We start from the raw sequence: 22754 nt of genomic DNA, 5'->3' as shown, positions 1-22754 counted from the left end.
TTGTTTCGTTGGGTTGATAGGCAATCCGTACGCTGCGTAAATGCCACTAAAGAAGTCGCTGAAGAAAGATAGTTGAGATTGATGGAAGGGCAATAACAGGAATGAAGAAAGTAGAACAGAACAAATTGTGAATGCTTGAATACGTGTTCTATGTCTTTTTAGGGCCAAACCCAACAAAATGAAATCAATGGCCATGTAAAATGAAAATAATGTTAGATTGTTTACATGAGGATGATCCGTAGATGTATCTATATGAATACGTACATCAACAACATCGACTCAGTATGGAAAACCGTAGCTGATTTGCATTTTCGGGATGAATCAAGAGACTGTCTTCAAAGTAGTTTGAATGTCTGATACGCAACCGCCCAAGGGAATGATCGTTCAAGGGCATTCGATAGGTGTATACAACAAATCTTTATAAAGAGTACAGGTTGATCTCTGACCTTTACGAAATAATGAAAGTCTAATTTTTCAGAGATATGTCACGTTGTAGTCCATCCTTCACCCGAGTAACAACGTAATTTCCATAAAGCCATGAATAATGGGATGCCCCAACTGGAATTCGAATTGGTATTTGAAATTGGTTGTGTACTGGAGTCTGGATTCACCTTGAGAGGATGATTGTGGGTAGGGATAGATTGAGTGTGGAGAGCGATGATATTTGAATGTATTTTCGAAGACTCTTTTGATTTGTGCGAAGCTATTATAGGTATCTCACTGTGTATCTCTGTTATTGGTAAAGGTGATGATGATGATGATGGTTCATGGGATAATGGCGATGTGGATCGGGGTGTTTGTTTGGTCGGAACGGTTCCTTCGATGCCTTTTGAAGATGATGATTGATTTTTGCTTATTTCTTTGGATTTCAATTTCATTTTTCTCTCTAAAGATAACGCTTTTTTGATCAATTTGAGTACTTCAAGTTGATCTGATTCTTTGGGAAACAACACTGATAGATCGTATAACGGAGTTTGGTGATTGTTGAGAAGCGTCACTGATACTGATGATGCTGCGTTGAGTGTTGCAAGTGGATCTGGTCCATGGTTATTGCTCGTTATCAACGAGGCGGAGGAAGAATCGACAGAAGTAGATGAAGGAAAGGAAAAAGGTAGATTTGATATATCCAATAAAGCTATTATGTTATCGTTAGACGAAGTATCCGACAGTCCGTTACCTGATTCTTCCAGGTATGAAGCTGTAGGTGAGGATGAAGCTGAAGCTGTTGGTAAATATGACGAATTTGACGATGTCAACGATGAAATAGTCTTCCATTCGGACATAGTCAACCTTGTCAAAACAGGTGAATATTCTCTTTCCCCATTTACGTCCATCCCATCATCGATCCAAAGTCCAGTTCTCATATTACTATTCATTTTATTGACTAGATTGATTAATTCACTTTTGGTCCTTTCCAGCAACTGAGCATGTACGATATCTCTTATATTCCTTGGAACGGTACACGATGGAATCTGTTTCAATATACCTGTATGCGGACCTATACATCCGTATAAACCATCAGCTTTTGACTCTCTATTCCCTAGACAAGTTTTCATCAAATCCTAATTGTGAGAGTAATCGAAAGCCTGTTCACAAGATCGGAACTCGAAGAACATACGTACCTTTACCATGTAATTTTGCTATTGTATCACGATGACAACTAACCCACATCCCTTTTCCCGTTTTACTACGTCCAGGAGTGATTAACCGATCAGGTAAAAGTTGAAGTGAATGTGATTTTGGATATGGATGTGAATGTGAATGTATATTTGCAATTGAATTGTCGTTTGCATTTATGTTCTCATCTTGATTCGTTGAGGGGAAATATACAGGTCGTAAATTTATCATAAAAGCTGATTGGAAGTGGATATCATTTTCATATCAGCATCTGCCCTTGAGCAATTCTAAAAACAAGGCGTAAGATGAATAGAGACGTGATTTACCTGATGGTATTGTCTGTCGAGTCACTATACACATCCTCTTGGGTGACAACAACATCATCTCTTTGAAAAAGTGATTTCATCTATCAGCTTGAATACATTAATCATACGAACAGTGTGAGAAGTATGCACCATAGGGATCCAAGGATTGATGTCGAGCGGTAGAAAGCCGAGCGTTATCGCTGCTTAAGTCTAGTTGACGTTTCCGCAATGGACGTATCTTGTCTTGGGGTAGAATGTACTTTGGCGAAGTGAATATGATTGATCTTGAAGATGACTTTGAAGCTGAAGCTGGATTGTCATGCCGCAAAGAAGAGAAGAAACGATATGCTTCGTTATGGATCCCCGTATTGAAAGGCCGTCGTAAGATCATATCTGCTCCTCGTCCTCACGTTGAGCCTGTATTCTCGATTCAAATCATATCTCGCTACTCTTTGATTCGACCAATAATTGTACTCTGAGTAATTCACAAACTTATCGATAGATAATCATCCTCCACACCTGGAAACTTTCAGCCTGATAGTTTCCATGCATTCTCCGCTTTCCCTGAATGCAATTATCAGCCAGATAGACACATCAAAGCTTTATGGGAATCGCCCATGCCCATGTCAGACATGACATTCGTTACAAGAATGGTAAATGATAAATACCAGACCTCATCAGCTAGTCCCCGGGGTTACGAGCTATGCTGAGAGTATGATGATATCGTTAAACAATCTAGAACGACCTGCTTCATCTTGTCGGTATATCCTTACTAATCTTTTAGTCCTTCCGCCAACGCCATCGGGAACCGTTCTCATCTGGATCAACTGGGGTGCTAGGTGCATAGCCCATGCGAGGTCACCGTGATAATCGATTCCAAGTCAATCTGACCACGACCCAATGTCTGATAAGCTCAAGCGAGCATTATGTTAACACGAGTATCCAGATACACCTTCATTCAACTTCATACGCCGGAATTGTGCAATAGCGTAGAGCGGCGCTATGTTCATAATTCATCACATATGAGAACGTGTCCCAAGTATCTTAGCAAAAGTACCATATTCGTTCCTTCGTAAAGAGTCATGGTATTGTTTGAGACTTGATGAAATCTAAGCAAAGAACAATGGTGAAGATGATCCGTTTCATTCACAGCATTATTGTTGCAGTTTTACAGATCGTTTCATAGTTGAATAACGATACGTATTGTACTACTATGGCTTGTTTACATGTAAAAAAGCCACATCGTGTATGGGGTTATTCCATAAGCATAGCAAAAGCCTCCGACGCCTCACTCTATTTTCTCTACTTTTTGGTGTAGTAGTGATACAAAGAGCTGATCTCATCTGAAACTGGGGGGTGGTGGTGCATGGAGAGAACAAGAAGACGGGACGGAATTTTCAATCCCGTTGCTTTTCAGGGGATACTTCCCCTGTGAGTAGTTTGGTGAGGACAATAACTGTGATGCTTAAAATATATAGAAATATCAATAATTATTTTACCCGTCAGCGGGAATATCGGTACGAGTGATTAGTTACCCGTATTTCCTATTATCATTCCCCTTCTTTTCTTTCACTCTCTCTTTATCTCTTCTCTTTGTATACTACGAGTACTCTCTTCCTCGATATCAGATCTCACTGCATCGCGTGAAATAAGCTAAAAGATGGGTACGGTACGGTACGGTACGGTACAGTACGGTACAGTACCTTGACGGGATCGGGACCAACTCACATGTCCTCGGAGATATTTAGGTTAGACTACCAAAGAAAAAACATAACAAAGAAAAAGAAAAAAGAGAGAACAAAGAGATCGTCGACGTGGGTACGAGAATGAATTTTAATCCGAGACAAGGGGGTTGAGGGGTGAATAACTCATTCTATTTCGTTTCGAAATTTGATCGGTTTGACCACTACTCCTTTTTGTTCACTCCTAACCCTTCAACAGGATTGTCTTCCCAATGCACAGGCAAGGATTGAAGGATATCATCTCAACCGAGAATCGGTAGTATAACACCATTCACATGACCGAACATACTTACCTTTTCATGATATCTTATTCCCATTTCCCGCTCCTAACCCTTCCACATCCTCTCTTCTCCCTTCTCCCTATGTTCAGGAGTAAAAATAGAACTACATCTCCCATTCAATCACCCTCAAAGCCCGAATATTATGTAGAGGTAACAATTTATATCTCAAGAAATTTGATAATCAGGTACCCCTTTACCGAAATAATGATACTTTTTTTTAGCTTGAGGAACCCGATATTCACGAGAATGAAAAGGGGAGGTTGGGAATTTTTCTAACTAATCTACCCGAGGAACCCGTTCCGCATTCCTTCCTTCGCCCTTACTAAAACATTTGTACTCACTTGTACTGGACCTCATAATTAAGGAATGCCAAAAGGAAACGGGATTTTCGTAACCAGCTGATGATCTCTATTGTAGTTTGAAACGCGAATGATAGCTTCAAGGGGGAGAATGGGAACATGTTATACTTCCGATAGGGTGAAAAAAAATACAAAAAATTAAGAGGCCTTCTCTTCTGGTGAGGTGAGCACTTCACATATCTTGAAGGATTTCTTTATTATACTCTGTAACGCATCTATGATCCCGCTGGGAACCGTGCATGTGCTTTATGTTAATCACCCTTCACCAGACCTTTCTAGGTGTCATCGGGATGACCGGGAGGAAACACCTTCGTCCCGTTGGCACAGACCCCCTTTCTTCGATAACATGAAGCGAGTAAGGCATAATATCTCTCAATGAACTCATTCAATGCAACACGATTCACCTTGGCCAGTCCACCTGAGCATACATGTCCACAACTCCCTCTCACGAGGACAATAGCACAATAGCTGCACCTCGAGGTCTTGAAACGTTTCCAATCGGTTCGGCTCGGATGACGGACACCGGTCTAGGTTGAAGGACCAAGGACGGGAATGATTATGGGAGTGGGTTCCTGTCCCCTATTCAGTCTAAAGTAAGACAAGGGGGTTATTCTTCTAGACCATGAAGTAAGCTGATACGATATGTGACGGCTTCATTTTGGAAGAAATGAGTATGAGATCAAGATATATCTTGAGAGGAAAAGGTTTGTTCCCCCCCCTTCTTTCTTCTTTCTAAAATATATCTTCCTTTATACTCATACATAAAAGAGTCCTTCATCCTTCTTACTCTCGAAAAACCAGAGTTTGTCTTATCTACTCTCATATCTTTTACACCTTCTCTCAATCCCCTTCACTCCCATCTCTCACAATGCTCTTCCCCACCTTCCTTCTGTCGTTGCCATTGCTCGGCGTTGTCTCAGGTCTTGCTGCCAACTCTACCCTCTACTCTCGAACCAACGGCGGTTCTTCTTCTGCCAGTAAAGGCTCTTATCAAACTTGCGCTGAAGTGAAAGGGTCTTACGGTTACTTCAAATACGATTTCGGATGTTTATGTTCCGATGACGTCGAGGAATATTGTAGTGATAACCGAATTGGAGGCTCTATTCAAAGTGCTATAAAGGCTTACGTGAGTACCAAAACCTATCATTTCATAAAACCCGATTCATTCTCCTCATAAGCTGATCATCTCTGGTATTGGTTCATCAATAGCTCTCCAAGAACGGTAAAACCAATTATTACCCAGCGAACGCCCAACCCACATGTGATGGAAGAGGTGGATACACTTGTGGATCATTGTACAAGAAATCCGACGGATCATGTTCATCTTCAGCATGTGATAACAATCACTGGACGTCAAACGGATCATGTTGTCCTCGAGGTCAAACATATCAAAATGGAAGATGCTGTGGATCAACAGGATGTAAATCAAGTTCAGGTTCATGTACACCCATCTATACATGTCCTTCAGGTCAAACATTCAAAACAACCAAATGTTGTTCGACCTACCAATCTGAGACTAATGGACAATGTGGTTGTCCATCAGGATACACAGATACAGGATCAGCATGTCAACTTAAATGTAAAGATAATGAAAAATACGATGATAAAACTGGTAAATGCGCTACGATCTGTGATGAGAATAATGGATACACCCATCAAAAATGTAAAAACAGTGGACCATCAATCTGTTGTTCGAGAGGTAAAACCGCTTATAACACAGTCTGTTGTTCCTCTGGAAAAGAAGAAATCGATAAAACAGGTGTTTGTTGCACATCAGGTGTAAACGCTAAAGTGGTTAACGGTCAATGTGTTGAACCAACTGGAAAATCATCCAATCCTCATGCCAGAGCGGCAAGAAGAGCAGGTGTACCAATTCAATTAACATTGAAAGAATCAATTCCATACGGATTAGAACAAAACAAAAACAACGAATTATGTCCCACGAGAATGTCAGCATGTCCCATCGAAGGTAGATTCACAATGGAGACATTAGATCAAGTTGTTAAACAAGGTGAATACGAATGTATAAACCCTTTGGAGGATCTGCAATCTTGCGGTGGATGTTCTTCACTTTCAACAGGTGTAGATTGTACTTCAATCCCAGGCGCTAAATTTATGGGATGTAATATCGGTAAATGTCAAATTTACAGTTGTAAGAAGGGATGGAAATTGAATCAAGATGGTTCAGCTTGTGAGAGAAAGTAAAGGAATACTGCACCTCTCAAAATCTTTCATAGATCAGATAGATATACATATACCCTTTCTTTCGCTTCACTTTACTTCTACTTTTTGGGTTTTTATGCTTCATGGACAATTCTACTTCCCTCCTTTACCCTATAATCAACTTCTTCTGTGGACGGAAGATTATAATAGATATATTGTATATGCTATAAGCTATAATGAATAGAATAAACAAGATTTTCACAAACTCAAGTGCAGCTCATTCATGCATTCGTAAGAGATCCAGGTATTATCTAGCTCAGTTGACCGTCTGAAATAGGAATGAAATGCATGCTTGGAACAACGTTAGTCCGACCCTGTCATCTCATGTTCGCAACACAATGAACATACATAGATTACGTGTGTAGTTAGATTTTGAGTGGTAGCTGAAATCCAGTTGGACATTGGTAGAACGACTTACAACTACTGCTTTCCTCTTCGTCTAGGTTGTAAACCACCTTCAGCCAAACCCAATCCAACACCATGTACACCTCTATCTTTCTTTTCCGGCTCCGATTTAGCTTCACTTTCCGCAATACGTTTTCTGGTATCTTCCATGGCTAATTTCCTTAGATCTTCAGCCGAGGAATGCTGGATTGGATCAACGGTTATGGACGGTGGTAAGATTTGATTATGGGTTGGTGTGGGTATAGGATATTCCGATTGAGTTGATGTATTATTTTCTGAATTTAATGCATTAATAGGATGAGGTTGATTTCGAGATGATGCTTGTGATTGCCCCTGCATCTGCGATGATGATTGTGAGTGTGAGTGTGATTGATTTGGTTGGAGGTGATTTGATTGACCTATTTGAGCTATACGAGCTTTACGTTCAGACGTAGTGGAGGGACCTGCGATTTGAGATGGTTTTATTTCGTTTGGATTAGATCCATCAGGTAATAGATATCCTTGACGTATCCTTTCTTCTCTCTCACGAGCTTCGATAGCTATTATCTTAGGTCCCAATTCCTGTTGTCTTGAGAAGTCAAATTCTAGTTCTTCCAGAGAAGGCGGTTCGACTCGAGTATGTGATAGCCCTATTTGATTGGAATTCGAAGATCAACGACCGTTTCGATTAGTAAGCAGAAACAAAGCGAATACTCACAAGCTCGCCATTGTACTATCCTCCATCAATTGTTTGAGTCAGTAATAGCCTCAATCGTGATTTAGATCCTAATTGAGCTTGACATACTCACCGGGGGGTTTCAATTCCGATCTTGAGTATTCTGCTAAATCCCTATTCTTCTTATATTGCACGAACCTCTTCATTCGACCTCCTGCAGGATTGGGTATCTCGAAGTACTTGTTACCTATGTAACGACACCTGATTAGACCTTGACCATCCTGAGACATGTAAGTCATAGCGAATGTTCGATTCAACTAACCTTGAAGATCGTATCCTATCAAGCCCTATAAGGACGTGTCAGCTCGTATTCGCCGGTATAGGGCCCGTCATTCGACTAGCTCACCTTTGGCCTAAAGAACTTTCGCACTGTTCCGAATAAACCACTCATCGTATTCACTCGCTCTCTTTTTCCCTCTGGTCTATGTTGTACGAGTATATCAGAGATATTTTGTTGCTTATTCGATCTATTTATCTAATCTCATCCACCCTTTGGAAATAAACTGATATGTTTGATCCCGCTGACTCATTCCCCACGTCATCATTTCCCATATCTTGCCACGTTATAACGACGTGGATGTATGACGTGGGGGGGAGGTCAGTGCTCATACTACTCTCAGTAAGTACTTTCTCATTTCAACAGTTACTCGTTTGAATCAATCTCAACATAGAACACCACCATGTTTGCATGAATAGTACTCACTGGTAAAAACAACGATAGAACCTCATGGCGAACAAGGAATCCGCCAAAGGCGGTACAGTGACCTCGACGAATCCAACAATGGAAAAGATCAAGACAAAACCAGATGAACCAATTTCAATCACGACTTTGAATTTGACAAATGATTCATTACCTGTCGTCATGGTCAATAATGCCAATTTGGGTGAAATCAAATCCGCTTTAGATGATATAGTGAAAAGCGTGAGTATGAAATTTGTGATCTGGTTTTGACCTATCCCATATCCCATAACCCATAACCCATAACCCATAACCCATAACCCATAACCCATATCGAATTTCAGTTCATCGAGACAAACAATCCTGTCGTCTCCTTTCCTTTCCTTTCCTTTGTCTTGTGCTGTTTTTCTTGTGAAGTTTCAAGTCGAGGTAGCTAATTGATCTTTGATCTACTTTTTCCAAATTCACGGAAAAATTCAACTTGAAATAGCATCTTCAAAATCAATCATTCACTCCTTCATTACTACATCCAACAGTTCATCTATCACTAGGATATTCTTCAGTTATCATAGCACTTTCATCAGTCCTTTATTCATATAAAGTTGAATTCGAAAATTCAAAATCTATCTTATGGATAGCAGTGATCATTTATACGATCTTACAAATCACGTTGTGGGGTTGGAAAAGATGGGTCGAGAAAGGTGAAGTATTCAAAGGTAAAAGAAGAAGAATGGTTAAAAGGGTTAGTCAATCTTGCCAAATCCAATTCCATTCAATGAAATGATTTGTAAAGCCTAAAATGAATGATAATACTTTGACGTCGCTAATATTTGCGTTATAGATCGAAACTGATCATATACAAATCATATCATCAACGTCATTATCATCTCCACCTATACCACAAATATCATTTTCACCACATACGAGACCTTCATCACCTACTTCAATCCCAACTTCACCTAACCAATCTTATTCTTCATCATTCTCGAACTCACCTACCATACCTTCTACTCCTTCATCGACTCTACTAACCCCTCAAACTTCCAACTCCGGTACGAATCTGATTTCGTCTACAACCACCACTACATCTACATCTACATCTACATCTACGGGTGAAGGACCAAGTTATATACTTCAATTAAACCTATCAACCACCTCGAATAACGGTAAATCCCTTATACATAAATCACGTTCCGTAGTGGGTAAATCAGTAGGAGAATTTATCGATCAACAAGGTGGCGTAGAATCTGGTGAGGTGAACAGATGGTTATTAACCGTTTTAGGTGAAGCGGGTTTAGTAGGTTCAGAAGAAATTGAAGGTTCCAAAGAAGAATGAATGAAATCAAACTCAAAAAATAATCTTACAAACTTCTCCCATTCAGAGAGGGAAAAAGACAAACAATGGAACCTCTTTCCTTATTCGATATACGATATACTTACTGTACATAATTTATGGTTGATGTTTTTCCTTTTACAAACATTCCATATACACGTCTTGAGATAGCTAGTTTAGTCCTTTATCAAGATCATTCACGATTAACGTAGTGCACACATGCAACCTGTTCGGCATGTCCAAGACAACTCTTGTTGCAAATTAAGAAAAGTATAAGAGAAAAGAAGGGTCAGGCTTCGAGAAAGTCCAAATCACGAAGACTCGTCAAAAGATTGATCTGATTCTCGTCAATAGCCTCTCGAAGTGGAGTTGCGTAACGAAAAGAGTGTCGCCTCTATCTACTATGCGCTGCAGAGCTTGGCACATTTTGCGTTTACTTTGACCAATCGGCAGAAATGGAAAGACAATCAACAGGTTAACAGATAAATAGAGTCATTCCCATTCCCATTCGCCCTCTTTTCTTTTTCGGCTCTTGTTCCTATACACGACTTAGCACCCAGTCGCATGCTCCCAGGTGGCCAAACTCAACTTCGCTGGACCTCCAGTAAAGGTGTATCATCAGAGAAGGGCACTTTTCAATACGTTCGGTACAAGAAGATAGACTGGTACTGTCTACTATCTACCTTCTACTGACCGAAGTAAGTCAAGTTAAAATGCCAGTGCCAACTCCATTTCCATGTCCATGTCCGGAATTCGAAAGGTCAAATCCAACCAAGCATGAATATGTCGATCAAGCTTTTACTCAAGTTTATGTGGCTTTTAAAGAACATTTTATGCCTTCTCAATGTTCCCAGTGTCCAGAAATGGAACCAACATGTCCATGTACAATACGTGAAGTATCTATACCAGATTTGATATTGGTGAGACTGCAAGATCCAATTTTGTTTCCAATCACAATAACGGTTCGAGAGGAAGGACGATTTCCATCACAACAGAAGAAGGTTTTGATGAAGTAAGGAAAAAGTTGACTGATCGCAACGAAAATGAAAGCGATACTGGTAAAAGTGATGGTCATAAAGCCATGGTCATGGTAATTGTCAAAGGTTCCAACTTTGGACAGATGATTCAATCGGAACGACGCAGGTCGAGGAGTAGAATTTCCGGCTGTGCAGCAGGTTTTAGATGAGGCTTGACCCAGTCTAGTCTGGATTGCGCATACAAAGCTATTCACAATGTACTATATCTAAAGTTATTGAACGATTATTCGAAACATCTCCCAAGAGCCAACATATCTTTCTTGGATCTACCATTTACCCAACTCTGCTTGACAGTAGACTTAAGTTTTTTCATATTGGTTCTTAAGACTTCACCTTCAGGTCCTCTAAGTTTGTTCCAAGTCTCGTGCAATTCCTCTTTGATGGCATCCTCTGTGCCTAAAACGACTGTACCATCGTATAGTTTATTGTATTCAGGCTTAGAGAAAGTCTTCACTTGCTTGAGGTCGATTCCGACTTTGTAAACTTCGGTAACTGGACAATATGGTTAATACAGCAAGAACCACGCGAAAGAAAGTCTTCGTCTACTCACGTAATGCAGCGAATTCTCCTTGATCGGCAGCAAAAGGCATCGTGACCAAAGGAAGCTCTGCTAGAATTGCCTCTGCAGTACTATTTGATCCACAGTGAGTCTATGAGAATAGCCACAATCAGAGTCAGGACGTCATATCGATGAAAACTGATACAGTAAGAGAAAGAGCGAGTGCTTACCAAAAAGAAGCCGGTAGCATCATGGTTGACCACATCCCACTGCGGAGCGAAATTGACTATACAGCAATCGTCATATTCCTCAAGCTCTTTGATGAGTTCATCGGGGATTTGAGCCATTCCTGATGCGTGAGCAAATAGGAATGGGAATCCAGCTTGCTTGAGTGATTGAAGGATATATCGAATGATCTCAGGTCGTAAGACAGGGAAGAAAATTGATCCAAAGCTGAATACGCCCTCTTTCGTTAATGTCACTTCTTGTTATTTTGGCACGCCATCATTTATCGCGGTATGTTGATAATGATCAGGAGACATATAGCTCACCTGACATAGATGACGCTGTTGGGACCATACTTCTCGTCCATATCGTCAAGGAATCTGTACACTTTCTCGTCTTCGGCATTGGACGCTTTCGGTATGGGATGTTCTCCAATCCAAGAGGATTCAGGAAATTGCGGTCTGATTTCACATACAATGAAATGGTGTTGTGTCGACGACGACGGTCAGCATCATCAAGTCATCCTCAGTGCGGGTTCATAGTGATTATCAGACAGCTCACCCTACCATATAAACCCTCTTACCTAGATCCTTTTCCAACGCCTCCACTGCCTCCATTTCAATTTCAGCAGTCGTTGGACAAATCAATCCAGTCATATTCTCATCGTCTGTCAATTGGACACTTGGAATCACGGCCATGAATGTTCCTGGAGGGAACGGGATCGTAGCCATATTGGGCCCTAAGTATTACAGCGCAAATGATGAGTAGACGTTCAACCCAAGAAGTACTCTTTTAAGTTTCATCCGTATCTGAGTATGGACTTTCACTTACACCATTCATCTTTGATTCGAAGGAGACCATTGTCCAAGTCAGACAGCTGACTCTCGTATCTATGAAATCTCGACGCAGACTCACAGTCAAATTTATCAGCCAAACCGGGAAGTTTCTTCACTTGCCCATAAGCTGCAAAAGAATGCTATCGCGAGACACTGCCATCAGCTTGACTGGTTGTACCAAAAATGTCCTGATTAGCCTAAATACTCACTTCGCCATAAGCCTCTGTGGTGTCGCGACCTTTTGCCACATCTTCTTTCACCAATCGAAGCATTTTAGCGAATGATCCCCCCTTTTCTTCCTCAGCAAAAGTGCTAGTAACGCCAGTGTCAGCATAGTTTCGAGCTTATCTCCTCAAACGAATTCAAGAGTGACTAAAAGTTTGATGACTCACTGGTAAGAAGCAGTAGCATTACTAGGAACGAAACCTATCAAAGGGATAACTCTGTTTCCACTCTCACAAGAAACCGCTCTCATGACGTCCGGAATGAAAAAATTGAAGACCTATGACCGTTTATATATCAGCACAGAAGTCCTGTAATAGTCGGCGGCAAGGATGTGTGCCTTATATCTTATATGGACATCCATCACATTATTGATACTCACGTCAAAAATAAGGAAGTCTGGGGCTATATCTTCAAACTTGTTATTGATTCCTTGGATCTTATGTTCTTTACCGAGTAAGTCTTTGAGGAAAGCAGGAATCGTTTTGGCATAATCCACACCTTCTTTAGCCATAGTTGCTGGATCCCACTGCTCAGGTAAATCAAATTCTGGTGAGATACAAGTGATGACTTGAAGTCTATCTGCAATAGCTTTATTCTCTTGCTGTTGTTCTTTTGATGATGTATGATGAGCATCTGTACTTGCACCTGCACTTGCACTTGCACTGGCTCCGAGGGAAGGAGTGGATGTTCCTGAAGTGGTAGGAGATGGCGTATAGATATGAGCGAAAGAAGTTGATTTCAATTCAGATTCTACCTTTGGAAGAACAGAAGGTGCCGCAAGGAGTGTCAAATGAAGATTGGGATGAACGGCCAAAAGGTTCAATGATAGATGCAATAAAGGTCTAAGATGGCCCCTATCATCGTCAAGCATGAATGGTCAGTATGTGTAGAATATTCCTGCTCCTACACACGAATAGATGCAAGATAGGCGAAAGATGTTCTGGGACGTACCACATGGCAAGTGGAACCACCACGAAATGAGTTGGTTTTACTACCGTCATTATAATTGGTGGATGGTTGAGCTCAATTGAGTTTTATATCGTTATGAGTAATGGTTATGGATCTGTCAGGGGAACTTTGAATAACTTGAGTGTGTGATATGAACGGTATTTATACATGTCAGATCATTATCATGTTAACGGGGATATGGTCATAACGACCCATTGTACAAAGTGGGGCAAAGTCGAGTGATTATTTGTTGGCCGGGATCTCCGATAGATCTGAGTGAGTGTGGTTGTTTCATTATAGTTGTTTTTACCTTTGGGACGCATGATAACGACAATTGAATATGAAGTATGACATAGCTTTGATCCTGTTGGTACAGCATTCATTGGTTCCCTGGACACAGCCTAAAGATAGAAACACGAAGGGTGGTGTGTTACGTGACTTTTTTCGGGGTTGAGGGGCGAGTGACTAATAGAAGGGGTGTTTCATACGAGTACTCGTAGAGTGGGATTTGTTCTCAACCGAGATAGGCACCAGGTTAGTCAAAGTACGAGTATTGGTGAGTCGTGTCAATATGTAACGTTATCTCTTACAAGCTTCTCCCGATAGAGAAATGCGATCGAAAGTGTTTTTAGTGTGGTTGACGTTAAGATGAGGCAAGCAAGTTAATCACTAACTATCCTGAGCTATATATGTATATATAGATATGTGTTGGCTTCACAACGACTGTGTCATAGAGATAAGGGTAGAATTGAATTTGCCCGTTCGAAATTTGCCGAATCTTACCCGTATACCAGACTAACGAACGGCGGGATCGGTAACTAGAGTAACGACAGCAGGAAATCCGTTCATATGTCATTCTGAGATAGCAATTCAAGCTGTCAAATTGATGTTAGTACTTGATCAACACTCGAGGTCGGAAAGTGACGAAGTGAACGGGGGTGGGTGAGGGCAGCATATGGCAAATCGCTCATCATTCCCACTGATACCCTCCATGATGTGCTCGCTCATCTATGTACTGCGTGGATCAAGATGGTCCACACAGCACTGAAATGGAAGCGGACATGAGATAGATCAGTTTTCCTAAATTACTAGAATTGAGCCAAAGCTTCCAAGTGTTTTCCATTTGACATCAGGCGACTCACATGTCATCAAAGGGTGGCATCATGATGTAGAACAGGAGATGTTATATTTTGCCAAGGAAAGATTCTTAATCGGGGATGAAGACGGGCATTGACCGGCTATGTCAAACTGTGTCATTGGAACAACCGACACGTAAGCCTTATCTATCTCTAAAATTATGGTTAAATAGCCCAACCATAGTGACATGAAAGTCATCTTCCAGCACATTCCCAGACAAACCGTGGAAAAGAGCATTAATCATTATATCATAGATAAAAGAAAAGTCATGTCAGCGTCAGCGTCAGTGTCAAAGTCAGATGATCGTCGAGTGGCTCTCATAACGGGATGTTCATCACCAAATGGTCTTGGGACTCAAACCGCTTTACAGTTAGTCAAAAGAGGTTATAAAGTTTACGCTACTGCTAGAAAAGTAACAAATATGTCTCATCTACAAGGTAAATGTGAAGTGAGTTTTTAAAATTGTTGTGGATTTTACTGTACAAATCAGGTTTTGGGCATCATATCGTTTCTTTTTTCCACAGATTGATCATATTATAATAGCTTTTGAAACTTGATGTGACCGATTCAAAATCCATACAAGATGTCGTCAGACAAGTGTCCGATCAAAATAACGGAAGGTTAGATCTACTGATCAATAATGTGAGCTCTTGCGACTTACCTTCCTTGCCTTATTCCTCTGTATTCGCAGCTCCCTAAAACAATGTGTTTCGTTATGCAGGCAGCTATCACGGGTCCTGCTCCAGCATTAGATATGTCTTTGGACGGGTTTCGACAGATCTTAGAAACGAATCTCATAGCTCCATTAGCTGTTATCCAAGCTTCCTCTCCGTTGCTAGTGAAAGCTGGAAACGAACCTGCTCCAGGATCAGATGGGAAGATTAGGAAGAGCGTAGTTGTAAATATGGGTAGTTTGGTTCATTGGGGTCCTGCTTGGTCAAGTGGTTACAACGCTTCAAAGGTAAGATGGACCACTGACCATCCTGTGCACTTCGGAGAAATGGTGTATGAGCTGATTTCTTTTACATATCAAATAGGCTGCTTTGGAAACATTATCCGATACAATGAGGATCGAAATGGCCAACCTCAATGTGAAAGTGGTCAACTGTGAAACAGGTGAGTCATAAGATGCATAATTCCCTGATTTGAGGACGGCACAGAGAGTTCAAAGTCCCCTCCGGACACGCGTTGTCCAACTTTGACCGTACAAAGAAGGGCCGGATCATATATCGTAAAAAGAGCTGATCATGAGATATTTTCATGTAAAGGTATCGTTCGTACGGATGTCATCTCACACGTCTTTGATATCACCTCAACTACTCCAACTCCCTATTATAAAAACTTCAAAGATATCCATTCCAGGGTGCTGCAAGGAGTAAAGGATGGAGCTGGATTGATCATTTCTCCAGAGAAATTTGCTAAAAGATTTGTCAACGCAATTGATCGATCAAATCCAAATGGTAAAATCTGGATAGGTACAATGTCTTCGTTATTCAGTTGGTTAATGCCTTTCTTTGAGACTGTTGGATTGAAAGATTGGTTTTGGAGAAGTCAAAATTTTACTGGAATGGTTGAGAAACCTAGAATCAGATCGGATTAGTAATTATAGTAAATAGAGAATAAAGTTTTGAGCTGTTGCCGAATTCATGATAGAATAAAGAGATGGAAATGAACGAACCATACAAATATAGTTTAATGTGAAGGCTACGTTCACTGAATGGCGAGTACAACATCATATCGTTCCCCTAATCGTACAGCGGTGCTGTTCTTCTTATGTCGGCTAGTTTACTTCTGTTATAGCTCCATGAAACTGATAGAACAACAAACATAAGCTCTGAATATATATCAAAATCCATGATTTCGTTCGAGACTCACTTGTCCAACTTGCCAGACTAGGAACTCTTCTTTCTTACTGAACGTATCTCGCTTCCTATTCGAAATAGAGCATTAGCTCTACTCGTCAAACATGTTATGAATGAAGGAGTATGTCCGATCTGGAATGATGGAGTTGAACGAACATTTTCAGTATATCAGTTTTCTTCATTGTGTACCGTCTAGCTTCCGCCAAACTCATATCTAGATGTAAATTCAATCCAAGATCCAAGGTGATAATCTTTGTGTCCGATCTATAGATGATCGGGAACACAAAGTCAGTATTACGTGTCCGTATATGTGATCTTTGATATATGGAATTGTAATGCGAAATAATCACTCAATGGAAATGGAGTCGGAAGACTTACATTACGGCTTCAACCCATACACCAGCACCTAACTCTGTCAGTGTCTCCACATTGTCGACCTTTTCGAGCTCGTCAATCTTCTTCCTGAGATCCTCACTGTAATTCCAAATGTATGAGCTAGGCACGACAAGATCAAATGATGAAAATGGTATCATAGCTTACTATTCCGCTATATCATTTTCTATCTTTAACAGGAGATGCCTCGTACTTTCCAGTTCCGGTAAGATGGAGGTTTGAAGGTGGGCAGTGTATATTTGATTCGTGTCTGTCTGCAGAGGAGAATGAGATACGCTTGTAGATGCCATCGTGACACAACGATTCGTTGCTGGTCCCAAAGGGATAACTGGGGAGAAGTAGAGAGGTAATCGAAGCTGTTTTAGTCCTGACCGGTTGAAACTTTCGAAGGAATGAACGGGATCAAATATCTGCATATGGTGAGCTGGGTAAAATACGTCAGTAACCGTAGTGTGTGCCAAGAAAGGTCACATCTCACACCCTCGACAACATTGCTTTCACATATCACATTCCCCATCTACCATCTCATATTCGTCTGCGTTAGACCATCAGATAAATCACGAGTCGCTTACACTCATCCATTCCGCCCCGAAGAAGGATCTCTAACACAAAATGGCACCACCTAAAGGATATACCAATCCGTTTTACACTTCACCTCCCCCTACGACATCAACCCCACCTCCAGCATATAACAATTCTACTCGACCTTCCTCTACCTCGGCATCTGCCGCACCCCATCCGGCTTCAAACCAGCCTACGACATATGGCTCTCTTTCTGACTTGTCCAGAGGAAGGACAGATACCGCTCAGACTTATAGCTATCAACCCAAACCCGAAAGACAAGGATATCGCTCTACCCCAGAACCATCCTCATCATCATCAGGTTCGGGTTTAGGCACAGGTGGAAGAAGGGTACCTCCCCTAGGAAGAGAAGGTATGATGCCTCATACTCCACCTGAACCACCCAGAAGAAATGTACCAACCAGTGAGTATTGCCTGTCCATTGGGTGAATCCCACCGAGCAGAAATGATCACCTTAGCTCATATAGAGCATATGCATCTTTGCGTCTAATAACATCAGCTCCTCCACCTCCACCATCTCGTATCGCACAGATACAGGGATACATCCCTGAAAGTGCTCAAAACACTTTCGGCGTAGCAGCTGATAGAGTTACTGACGGATGGAGAAGTGTAGCTACTACCGAGAGGAAAGATCAAGTGAGTGTTGGTATCTATCAAGTTCGCATTATCATTATCGCTTTACTGTGCCAATCAAAATATCAGACTTGGCTCAAAAGAGCCTGAACGATACCTCTCTGAAAGGGAAAGAAGAAGGATCCCTGCTAATGCTGTGCTTTGCTGTGCTACTTTAGGTACTATCGGGAATAGGTAAATTGGGTGTCGGAGCGGCAAAGTTAGGTGCCAAAGGTGTTTATCAAATTGGAAAATTCGCTTCAAAGTGATACGTTTCAAGTTGATATGGTTTATGCCTGTGGTTTCACAGTTTCACAATGATGAAGCAAGAAAAACACGAAAAAAGTAGCATTTTGATGGTATTGTCGGTGTTAGTGAGTTGTATGAAAATGATATCATGTATAAAGTCGATTTCGATCACAAAGCGTACATTCCTGAGTCGCAAAAGCGAATACAATCCAATCCTTCATGCTCTACATCTTTTTGTAATTACTTCACCGGATAGTCCATGGTTCATCCGTAAGATCAATTTAGATTACTCAGTTTCGATCTTTTTTTGGAGGGACGAAAGGGTGTGAGATGAGTTACTTACTGTGTATATCAAATTCTGAGGTTGCATATCCCACCTTGATTGATTATCATGCATCTCATCAGTGTAGTCGGTGTATCTCCGTGCTTGATTGAGGTCCAGGTCCACCGAAAGAGGGGCGTAGTCCAGCGTGGCATTCCGGCGTGAAGCTATCCCATCTACTGTTTCTCGTATATTTGAGCTTTCAGTGAATCCTTACGGTTAGAAAATGATCAGTTACATGCTCTCAGATCCCGACATGTGATTCGAGTGGATGTGCTCCTCTAGAATGCATACGTTCAGCCCTCAAACATTATCTTATGGCGTTTTCTCATCTTCCCCACCCCCCCTCATCATCTTTCCTTTTCTTTATCGTCATCATCATCATCCCCTTTCTAACGGATATCGCCGCTGGTGAAGGTTATTCCTGGTATCGCATCGTTCAGTCAATCAATCAGTCAGTCAGTGGTTCATTGATCCACCACCTTCTTCCTCTTTCTTCAGTCTCTCGATACATTCCCACTTCCAGACCCTTACAATTCATAACCGTGACCCGAGTGTGTGTCTGCCACCATCTGGGTCTTTCAAGTGACCAGTGAAAGCGCAATTCATGAATACCTAATACGCCATCGATACCTTTGATTACCAATCGATACAATTATACCTTTCACCGAGAACAATCGTTGCTAGTTTTGATAATCGATAATTGAAAACAACTAATAGAGGGATAGTCTTAGATAACAACGTAAGTAGTGAATATCAAATAGAATGATATTCATCTCGATTCCCTCATTGGCCGACTAACCTCGTGAATCGTAGCAATATGGGCTCGACCCAATCGCATCCAGAACGAAATCAACCTTCCTCTTCCTCTTCCTCTTCACCCACTTCCACTTCCACTTCACCACATCAACATCAACAACAATCAACTCGATCTCTACCTCGATTCAACTCTTTGCGCAGATTATCAACTTTGGGTATATCTCGACGTGATGGAAATATGGGTGAATCTTTATCAAACACAAACACAAATACAAACACAAATGCAAACTCTAGTTCTAGCTCAAAAAGACTTAGGCAGGGAAGTAGTTCGACATCGGATACACCCATAAATGGACGTGATGATCGTGAAGGGAAACAAAAGAAAAGGTTTAGAAGATCAACTTCACTCTTCTCTACTTCCGCCCCTTCCTCTTCAACCAATGGACCAAATATCAATAAAGGTACTACCAGTCGGAGGGTAGGGCTAGAGGAAGAGACTTCACTCATGCAAATCTCAAGAGCTCCTTCTCCACCACCTATTATTGAGACACAGGATGAAAGCATGGAAATCACCCCGTCTCCTCCTGCCGAAAAGAACGATATTCTCAAATCCAAAACCACGTCGCCAAATATTCAACGACCATCAACCCTCTCCCCTCCCTTGCCACCCGTGACAACATCATCCGATTCTGGACAGGTACACAGCACTTCACCATCGCCCGCTTCTATACCATTACCAATCACACCTTTATCAGAGACTTCCGATCCGTTGTCAGAAGAACGACGCGAATCATTATCGTTGGTCAGGGAAGCTTTAGGTCCAGAATGGCCAATAAACTTGCCTTCTTCTCATCCTACAACTGATAATTTCTTTCATCGATTCAGACGATCTAATTCTTCTCCTGATCTGGCAAATCAATCTACTTCCTTACCTGCGCCACCTCAAAGGACGATGTCTGATCGTTTAACAGCTTTACTTGGATTCTCAACTCCAGGTGAATCATCTACGTCCACACCCACTGCTACATCTACATCACACCCCCTAGCTCTTCCACAATCACGACCTACCGTATCTGGAGAGCATATCAATAACGATTCTACGTCAGCCGAAAATGAGAGTACAATAGAAGAGCTTACACAAAGACTCGAACAAGCTCGTGAAGATTTAGCTGAAAGTGAAAGACAATTGAACGAAACTAGAGAAAACGGTAGGAGGAGACCCACAGGTGCTGTATTAGTCATTCAAGGTTTAGCTCAAACGCATTCACAATCACCCGAAGATGAAGCCAATGGTAATACTTCCAATTCAGCGAGAAGACCTGGACTGAGAAATAGAAGATCATCTGAAGGCAGTAATAATAGAAGAAATAGAAATGAAGAAAGAGATAACAGTAATTCTAATGTGGACACTCAGGCTAGGATGATCGGTGGTCTCTTAACGTGAGTGATTACCTGTTGGTCAAGAAACCGGACGATCAGCTAACTCCCACTGCCCGATAGAGTCGCTGCAGCCGCAACGGCTACTACCCTTCTGGCTCCCTCTCACCCTCCTCTCCCCTCTACTCTAACACGCTCACCAGCCGCGTCAGCTCTCGAATCCATCGTCAATCGCCTTCGACCTTCTCGACCTAACAGAAGTCAGAGTGTCGAAGCTGCTTTAGGAAGCTATCTCCGCACAGCTTTACGAAGCTCCAGAGAAGATGGTCAACAGAGTACTTCAAGTACCACTAGTGAAGGCGGCTCAGAGGCAAGTGATGAAGCCATATCGACAGACTTTCAGACTTTCTTGGAAGGCTTACAAGATGATTTGGTCGGAGCTGTAAGAGAATTTACTGAACCAATCCAGAGAGATGGAGAAGAGCAAGGCGAAGCGGAAGAGGTTAGAGAAGAAGGAGAAGCAGAAAGTTTCGTCACAGCTCCTTCAAATGTACCAACACCTTCTCCCTCAACCCCTACTCTCGAGCAACCCCAACAAGTCGATCCACCAGAAGCTGGTCTACATCCTGCTTCTATCCCTGTCGATTCTGCAATCCCCACATTTCATCAGCAATTGGGCCAAAATCTACCCCCCACTTCTTCCCGCGTCGTCCCTCAAGTCACTGGTGGAATAAATGGTCAACCTCGCCGCTTGAATTTCTTCAGAGCACATGTATTCCCTTCCTTCCCTTCGACCGCAGGAACTCTCAACGAGAGTGAAGGTACCGCAGGAGAAGAACCTCAAGCTATGGTACCTTGCATCTTCATCGGGGTGAGAAGTATTCGACATGATCCAAGCATGACAACCGAAGATTTAGTTCAACATCCAAGTTTCCCATTTGCCGATGGACAAGTACCGGCTACCACTCCTGACACTGCTCGATCCACTGCGGCAGGAATTTCAGATCCTGAAATGACATCTGCTTCTTCACCTCCATCTTCACCTGGACTGTTTTCACCATCATCAATTCCGACGGCGACGCCGAATATACCGACTGGATCAGAACGTCGATCATTGAGAGAGCGAGTTATGGATAGACTGAATCCATCAAGAGTCAGAAGACCCCTAGGAGGACCTCTGAACACTTATATCGTCTATGTGATCGGAGGTAATTATCCACGAAATCACCCGATATTATCAATACCCAGTTTGATAACAGGTGGTCCGTTGACAGATGAAGAAATGTCAATGATAAGTGAGTTGATGGGTCCTGCAAAACCTCCAACAGTTGATCAAACCGAGATCGAGAAAAGTGGATTGAAGATCGTCAAAGGTATAGATATGGAAACTCTGAAAGATAAAGGTGAATTGTTGGACATTTGCGGTGACAGATGTCTGGTAAGTTCCTTATTCACATGATGATATGGAACAAGCTTGACGAGAAACTGATTATCTTTCAATATAGGTTTGTCTTGGAGATTATGAGCCGGAAGACGAATGCCGTATCTTAAATTGTAGACATGGTTATCACAAGGAATGTGTTGATCAATGGTTGAGTACAGGTAGAAATAGTTGTCCCGCTTGTAGATCCGAAGGTGAGTAATTTTCACCTGAACACTTCTCGTTCCGAGAATAAAAGCTGACCATGATTTTCTTCCCATGTAGCTGTGGATACAAGTAAGGTTACGCCCAACGAGACCTCAACTGCTGTTGTAGGCAATCACCTAGACTCCATATTGACCGAACAACCTGGTCCCACCATTCCGTAGAACAATCGTAACGATATCGATCAAGTTGTATTACATATTTTCCCCATCCTACGCACATTCACGTGAGGTATATCCCGCATTACGATACGTTTCCTTATGTATGTTACGATACGTTTCCTTATGTATGTTACGGTCGAGTATCATCATGCACAGCATGTATCATAATCATGACAACAAGTAAAATGAACCTTCGTTCAGCTCAAAACAAACGTGTGCACAGACT

The 22754-nt window shown here is 41.7% G+C and overlaps 9 protein-coding genes across 9 annotated transcripts; 5 read left to right on the top strand and 4 right to left on the bottom strand.

Moving 5' to 3' along the window:
* Window positions 1-485: 485 nt before the first annotated feature.
* IL334_005692 (uncharacterized protein) lies at window positions 486-1998 on the bottom strand (the record flags this gene model as incomplete). The annotated part of the gene is made up of 3 exons (XM_062937400.1): window positions 486-1498; window positions 1623-1853; window positions 1944-1998. 3 exons carry the CDS (start codon window positions 1996-1998, stop codon window positions 486-488), a joined length of 1299 nt encoding a protein of 432 aa, XP_062793451.1.
* A 3174-nt stretch (window positions 1999-5172) lies between these two features.
* IL334_005691 (uncharacterized protein) lies at window positions 5173-6509 on the top strand (the record flags this gene model as incomplete). Its single annotated transcript, XM_062937399.1, has 2 exons — window positions 5173-5430; window positions 5514-6509. The coding sequence occupies 2 exons, from the start codon at window positions 5173-5175 to the stop codon at window positions 6507-6509; spliced, it is 1254 nt and encodes a 417-aa protein (XP_062793450.1).
* A 438-nt stretch (window positions 6510-6947) lies between these two features.
* On the bottom strand, window positions 6948-8038 carry IL334_005690 (uncharacterized protein; the record flags this gene model as incomplete). Its single annotated transcript, XM_062937398.1, has 5 exons — window positions 6948-7561; window positions 7630-7644; window positions 7721-7834; window positions 7910-7934; window positions 7994-8038. The coding sequence occupies 5 exons, from the start codon at window positions 8036-8038 to the stop codon at window positions 6948-6950; spliced, it is 813 nt and encodes a 270-aa protein (XP_062793449.1).
* A 336-nt stretch (window positions 8039-8374) lies between these two features.
* On the top strand, window positions 8375-9662 carry IL334_005689 (uncharacterized protein; the record flags this gene model as incomplete). The annotated part of the gene is made up of 3 exons (XM_062937397.1): window positions 8375-8569; window positions 8817-9068; window positions 9168-9662. 3 exons carry the CDS (start codon window positions 8375-8377, stop codon window positions 9660-9662), a joined length of 942 nt encoding a protein of 313 aa, XP_062793448.1.
* A 1257-nt stretch (window positions 9663-10919) lies between these two features.
* On the bottom strand, window positions 10920-13482 carry IL334_005688 (uncharacterized protein; the record flags this gene model as incomplete). Its single annotated transcript, XM_062937396.1, has 10 exons — window positions 10920-11188; window positions 11247-11346; window positions 11426-11648; window positions 11747-11881; window positions 11982-12159; window positions 12336-12396; window positions 12466-12568; window positions 12649-12758; window positions 12861-13335; window positions 13433-13482. The coding sequence occupies 10 exons, from the start codon at window positions 13480-13482 to the stop codon at window positions 10920-10922; spliced, it is 1704 nt and encodes a 567-aa protein (XP_062793447.1).
* Window positions 13483-14834: 1352 nt separating this feature from the next.
* Window positions 14835-16166, top strand: IL334_005687 (uncharacterized protein; the record flags this gene model as incomplete). Its single annotated transcript, XM_062937395.1, has 5 exons — window positions 14835-15014; window positions 15110-15208; window positions 15288-15527; window positions 15604-15682; window positions 15835-16166. 5 exons carry the CDS (start codon window positions 14835-14837, stop codon window positions 16164-16166), a joined length of 930 nt encoding a protein of 309 aa, XP_062793446.1.
* Window positions 16167-16346: 180 nt separating this feature from the next.
* IL334_005686 (uncharacterized protein) lies at window positions 16347-17111 on the bottom strand (the record flags this gene model as incomplete). The annotated part of the gene is made up of 5 exons (XM_062937394.1): window positions 16347-16376; window positions 16442-16496; window positions 16585-16692; window positions 16807-16902; window positions 16969-17111. 5 exons carry the CDS (start codon window positions 17109-17111, stop codon window positions 16347-16349), a joined length of 432 nt encoding a protein of 143 aa, XP_062793445.1.
* A 322-nt stretch (window positions 17112-17433) lies between these two features.
* IL334_005685 (uncharacterized protein) lies at window positions 17434-18284 on the top strand (the record flags this gene model as incomplete). The annotated part of the gene is made up of 3 exons (XM_062937393.1): window positions 17434-17806; window positions 17903-18039; window positions 18195-18284. 3 exons carry the CDS (start codon window positions 17434-17436, stop codon window positions 18282-18284), a joined length of 600 nt encoding a protein of 199 aa, XP_062793444.1.
* A 1122-nt stretch (window positions 18285-19406) lies between these two features.
* Window positions 19407-22531, top strand: IL334_005684 (uncharacterized protein; the record flags this gene model as incomplete). Its single annotated transcript, XM_062937392.1, has 4 exons — window positions 19407-20785; window positions 20846-22160; window positions 22228-22357; window positions 22428-22531. 4 exons carry the CDS (start codon window positions 19407-19409, stop codon window positions 22529-22531), a joined length of 2928 nt encoding a protein of 975 aa, XP_062793443.1.
* Window positions 22532-22754: the final 223 nt, after the last annotated feature.

Source organism: Kwoniella shivajii, chromosome 7, assembly GCF_035658355.1.
Source record: "Kwoniella shivajii chromosome 7, complete sequence".
In the NCBI taxonomy this organism is placed as follows: domain Eukaryota; kingdom Fungi; phylum Basidiomycota; class Tremellomycetes; order Tremellales; family Cryptococcaceae; genus Kwoniella; species Kwoniella shivajii.
The sequence above is the reverse complement of the archived record's forward strand: the minus strand, read 5'-3'. Positions and strand labels throughout refer to the sequence as shown.